Source organism: Melanotaenia boesemani, chromosome 7 (genome assembly GCF_017639745.1).
Source record: "Melanotaenia boesemani isolate fMelBoe1 chromosome 7, fMelBoe1.pri, whole genome shotgun sequence".
NCBI classification, from domain to species: domain Eukaryota; kingdom Metazoa; phylum Chordata; class Actinopteri; order Atheriniformes; family Melanotaeniidae; genus Melanotaenia; species Melanotaenia boesemani.
In genome coordinates, this window is record NC_055688.1 from 3,031 (window position 1) to 8,979 (window position 5,949).

General features: G+C 39.6%; 1 protein-coding gene across 1 annotated transcript; it reads right to left on the bottom strand.

Moving 5' to 3' along the window:
- Positions 1–1,002: 1,002 nt before the first annotated feature.
- LOC121643481 lies at positions 1,003–4,207 on the bottom strand. The gene is made up of 4 exons (XM_041990926.1): positions 4,170–4,207; positions 3,051–3,296; positions 1,848–1,965; positions 1,003–1,755 (listed from the first exon to the last, which is right to left on the bottom strand). The coding sequence occupies exons 1-4, from the start codon at positions 4,205–4,207 to the stop codon at positions 1,003–1,005; spliced, it is 1,155 nt and encodes a 384-aa protein (XP_041846860.1).
- Between the last annotated feature and the right edge of the window lie 1,742 nt (positions 4,208–5,949).

The window sequence follows — 5,949 nt, forward strand, 5'->3', positions numbered from 1 at the left end:
TCTACGACCCAAAAGCTGAACCTGCATTTGGACTGGTAGAGGTGAAGTGTCCTCATGTCAGAAGCTATGTGGACTGCACTTACCTCAGGGTCTCTGATGACATACTTCAGTTAAAAAAAATCACATGCCTACTACTGGCAGGTGCAGGGGCAACTTTTATTAAGTGGATTTGAATGGTGCGACTTTGTAGTCTACACCTAGGATGACCTGTTCATTCAGAGGATTTACAGGGATGATGAAGTTCTACAAGCTATAAAAGAGAAAACTGATTATGATGCTTGCACTGCTTGTAAACAGAGGTGGGTAGTAACGTGGTACATTTACTCCATTACATTAACTTGGGTAAGTTTTTACAAAAAATGTACTTTTTATAGTAGTTTTAAAACGGTGTGCTTTTTACTTTCACTGAATTATACTTATAAATTAACACTACTTTTACTCCATTACAATTGCATGCATTCCACTTGTTGCTTCTATTTTTTGGCCATTTATTAATATGAATCAGTTTTGTTACACGACTTCCACATGACCATCTCAGAAAACAAACATACTGTGCTGGAGGCTACGTCAGTTTTATGGAGACTGTTTTAATGTGATGGATGTTTTATTCATGTTCATTTTTTTCATCACTGTTTCAGTTATTGATTTTTAGTTAAAAAGAATATATCTGATGTTGTTGTCAGTATTTTAGTAGTTTTTTCAATAAGTACTTTTTAGTCTAACTAGAGTAATTATCTGGATGACTAGCTTTGACTTTTACTTGAGTCATATTTTTCTCATGTAACAGTACTATTATTTCAGAATTTTTGGCTTCTCTACCCACCTCTGCTTGTAAATAACAAACAAACACAAAACAATTAAAATTCCACCGTTTGTGTCCCAAAGGAAGGCTGTGAGATCGCCTTTTTTATTGCATCAAAATGTTTAAAACAGCAATAACAATATCACATTCAATGACTAACTATTCTACAATAATCACTTGCAATGTCAGATTTGATTGTTCTACTTTGCCCAAGCCTTAAGCAAGGGGCCATTTTCGTAGTTCAGCAGGAGACATGCAACAACGTACAGCTGATTAATGTTACCAAACATATTCAAAGGAATGACTGAATCAAATAACTTGTGTTCTTTCAATCTTCGAATCACACGCTCCACATGCACTCTGAGGTGTGCGATTGCCTGCGTTTCCCTGACCTCACTCTCAGGCATTTGATGTCTTCCTGAAAGAAATGCAGGTCTGTACATCTTACAGGGCACACAGTTGTCCATCAGGAAGCCTCTGTCCACCATGATCGCTGAGTCTGGACGGAGAAGCTTGCAAAGACCTGATTCCACAAACAGCTGCTTGTCGCTGATCGAACCAGCATAGAGGGGAGAAACAAAGGTCACTGGACCATGTGGTGCTATACCAGTCATTCCTTTCAGGGTGCAGTGGGACTTGTAGTTTGAGTAGACCTCACTCTGTAGCAAGGGAGAAGAAGGGGTTTGGCACCTCAGCTCAGTGCAGTCCAGAACCACAGTGGTGTCAGCATAGTCTCTGAACTCTACAGGTAGGTACTCCCGGATCCTCTCTTGTGTCATCCAGATTCTCTGTGCACCCAGGACAGAAAGCAAAAAATTGCTCCATGTGAGAATTATTCTGCTCACAGTAGATTGGTGGATTTGATAGCGGTCAGCCAGGTCCCTCTGCTTCAGTACAAGGGCCGGGTAGTTCAGGAACAGGAACATCTCATCTATTGGGTGTAGAGCCTGTCCCTGTGAAATACACAAGATAAGAAATAAATGGTTGGCTGTACTACTTTATTGTGCTCTAGTTGGAAAATCACATAATTACAAATAAGGCCTACCGTGGGAGCACTCAGTCGTCCAGCATCATCAGCAGTTAAGCTGGTCGCTCGGACCATGTATTTCAGTGATGGTTGAATGACCTGCCAAAACCGCATCAGGTGGTCATAAGATGCAAACCTGGAAACAGATGGAGACCTAACTTCACCTGAGGGACATTCCATTTTGTTTTATTTATTATTTTGAAAATTACCATAAGCAGGATAAATGTTAACCAAACTACATTAGTCAGATATTCAGTCATTTTTTTCCCCACACGCTGTGTAAATTTTTTTTAGATAGACATTATTTATGCCTCAGTGGGGTAATTCATAGTGCTGTAGACAGCTGTACAATTTCACAGTAAACAAGTAAAAAATATATGAATAGATAAACAAGTTGTGTATACAAATATATATATACACAACTACAATATAAATACATCAACACTGCTGTGAACAGGCCTAATTGTGGAGTCTGACAGCAGAGGGGAGGAAGGACCTGCTGTATCTCTCCATTGATGATGCTTTTGGTGTTCTTGACCTTCATCTGCGATCTGAAGTAAACCTTCCTGCTACGAGCAACCACCTGTTAGACCGGGGTCTTATTAATTTGTATTTCAGAATACGCTTTTAATTTCCATGTTCATGGAGTCTAACAAGTAAACCAGTCTATCCAAATATAAGAAGACGACCCCTCATTTCCCCTTGATGTTTCACTCTCAGCAGATATCTGCATCTGATCATCCACCTGGCTGCTTACTACCTGCAGATTCTACAGGTGAAGCTCCTGCAAACTTCAGTTATACTGAGGGGTTACCTTATGAAATAAATGCTTAACATTTTCACAGTACAGGGCAGCCCCTTTCACCCTGCTGCTGTCAGACCTTACAATCAGACCTGCTCACAGTCGACAACATGTAAGCTAGATGTTTACAGTAAGCAATAAGCAGAAAGCAATATACCATCTCCTGTGCTATAACTCAGCTCTTTAATTTTCACCAATATAAAAAATAAAATAATGGAGCTCCTCTTGTGACACTGTATTATCATCATCATCATCAACAACATTATTATTATTAAGAAGAATAGACTATGCATTATGTAGCGTGGCTATGTATTATTATTATTATTATTGCTGTTATCGTTATTATTATCACTTTATTTCTAAAGAGGGGCTCCATGTAACTGGTCTAAAAGTAGAAGATAACTAACAAATGTACTTACCGGGTGAAAAAACGAATGTCCACATGGGACCCATCAAATCGCTGTATCCCGAAACGTGACAGGAACATCTGCTCCAGCTGCTGCCTTAGTGGAGCGACTTCCTCTCGTAGCCTCTGCTTTTCCTCCAGCACACTGTCCACAACGGCAGGATCCGGACCCACGCAGTAGTCGTGATCGTGTGCACAATCTGGTTCCCCAGTTTCCACATTCTCTGGTTCTCTAGCTGTGCGTTCCCACACAGAAAGTCTTCTCTCACCAAGAGAAAAGTTGTTCCACGGAAATAAAAGTGGAACGGCGCCGGGTCTCAGCGCCTCCTCTTGCCTTCCTTACTCGGCTCTTTGACATCTTGCGCTGTAAAGTGTCGACTGCATACACGGGTGTGTGGAGTGATGGTGAGATTATCCCTTCTGATGTTCACCATCCATCTCTTCCGTTGTTGATCCTCCGAGGGAAACGTGTGGAAACTGATGGTTGAATTGTATTTAGCTGACGAGGTAACAATGGAACACAGCAGTGTTCAGCTGTCCACCTTTCACGCCGCTGAAACTTGTGTTCCTGCTTCATCTCACGTTATATATTATACCATTATAGTAATACACTCTTCTATAAACAACTATACTACCTGTTGTCTCGAATATGAACAATATCTTATTCCTTTGTTTCCCTCAGTGTTCAAATCTACAGCCACAACGTTACCATAGCTTTAACCGGAAGCGTTTTTACTGGCGTGTCGTGAACCGGAAGTTAATATGGGCTAAATTTAATTAATTAATTAGTTTTTTTTTTTTTTATGTATGTGTGGGTTATCCGGGTATTTCGGCTTCTTCCCACTGGCATGACTATACTCTTCTGATGGCCAACATTTCTGTTCAACATTTATTATTATTATTATTATTATTATTGATTTCATGTAATAATCAAATCAATGTTTATTTATATGCACTTTTCATACACAAAGTAACACAAATTGCTGTGCATAATAAATATCATGCATATTAAAAACAAAATTTAAAAACCTTCACACATCACAGAATGAATGAATGGAACAAAGAATAAAAAGGCACAATCGTACACAAACTAACACTCACACAAACTAAGCGCATGCACACCCTCTCCTACCCGCTCAGACCCCAGTCTGTACAAGCATGAGCGCCCATGTCTAATATTTGTCTTTGAAAAAATAGTAATAAAATAAAAACGTCTGGGTTGAGATTTAGATTTGTGGGTTTCCATAAGCTGTAAGCCATAATCATCAAAATAGTAAATACATGCTTGAAATATCTCACTTTGCATATAATGAGTCTAGTTGGCCTTATTAAGTTGAATTATTGAAATAAAGTTTTTCATGATATTTGGCAGCAATACTCTCAGCCTGTCAGGATGTGCCCAATAACCCCACCCTAGGTGTATAATCATTTTGGCTGAAAAATCACAGGTCATGTCTGTTCTGAATATAGTCAACAGTGTAAACTTTAAGCATCTGGGAGCTTACATTATCATATTAGTAAGACAATATCTGACAGTACAGTACATTTTTGAGGTATGGTGGTTCTGTAGTGCAGCTGCTGACAGTTTAATACACATTACAGCTTTTATTATGACAACTAAGTGTCTCCATGATTATTTTTGTTGCCAGTGAGTGCACGGTTAATTTATTTTCTTCCCCTCAGTCTCAAGAGTGCAAGAATCTTTACGGCGAGTCGCTGCAGAGGGAGTCTACATGAGACGTCTAAGACTGCGTGTATTAAGACGACGGCAGTATTCTGTTCCTGGCCCAAACTCTTTGTGGCATATAGATGGCAACCATAAGCTCATCAGGTTAGTGACATTAGCAGATAAACAATGCATCTTTCTAATAGATGTTTTATTGGAATTGTTTTACAGTAAAGTTGTGCTTTTTCATGTGTTAACAATTGCCTGACAGATGGAGATTTGTTGTCCATGGTGGGGTGGATGGATTCAGTCGTTTGGTGGTCTACCTGACAGTCGCTAGCAATAATAGAGCTCATACAGTCTTACAGAGCTTTATTACTGCTGTTGAGCAGTACAGGCTGCCATCAAGGGTACGGTCAGATAAAGGGGGGGAGAATACAGATGTAGCAGCATTCATGATCCGGAGCAAAGGTACCGACAGGAATTCTCACACCACAGGCAGAAGTGTCCACAATCAGCGGTAAATAAATGTTTGGCAACTAGGCTTACACAACAAATATACCAGCTGAATGTACTACTTTAGTAGATGTCACATGTAAATGAACATTGCCAATTTTATTCTAAACACAGAATAGAGAGGATGTGGAGAGATGTTTATGAACATGCCCTGGACCTCTTCTATCAGATCTTCACTTCATTGGAAGATCAGGGAACACTGAACCCAGACAATGAAGTCCATCTTTTTGGACTGCACCGGATCTTTCTTCCACTTATTCAGCAAAGTCTCAATTCTTTCAAAGATGCTTGGAACTTTCATGGTCTTAGAACTGAAAGGAATCAATCACCACAGCAACTTTGGAGAAGATACAGGGAGCATGGTCCCATGGAGGATCCTACTGAGGTTAAAGAAAGATCAACTTAAAATGTCATTTTCCCTGAATGAATTTTGAAAGTCTATTGTGGTCAATGTGCTACTTTAGAGACTAATGTAAGTGTAATTTAAAGCCATCTGACTTTTCAGATCAACCTGTGAGCTGTAGCTTCTATGGTGCATGCAATGCATAACTGTATTTACAAAACTGAATAGGCAAAGTTTCATTTTATATCAACTCGGTGACCAAAAAATAACTTGTTATGACATGTCAGACTAATTAAGTACATGACTGATTATGCTTGTCCTCAATTCAGGTTCATGAAGACTATGGGATTGACTGGAATGGTCCTCACAGTCTTCGCAGAGGCACCG

Excerpts from the sequence above, each read along its gene's own strand:
- LOC121643481 (XM_041990926.1), bottom strand. The coding sequence starts at position 4,207 with ATGGGCGCTCATGCTTGTACAGACTGGGGTCTGAGCGG. Across the intron at positions 3,297-4,169 it reads ACAGACTGGGGTCTGAGCGG|ACTTTCTGTGTGGGAACGCA; the intron begins GTAGGAGAGGGT and ends TGGTGAGAGAAG. Across the intron at positions 1,756-1,847 it reads GACGACTGAGTGCTCCCACG|GGACAGGCTCTACACCCAAT; the intron begins GTAGGCCTTATT and ends TGTATTTCACAG.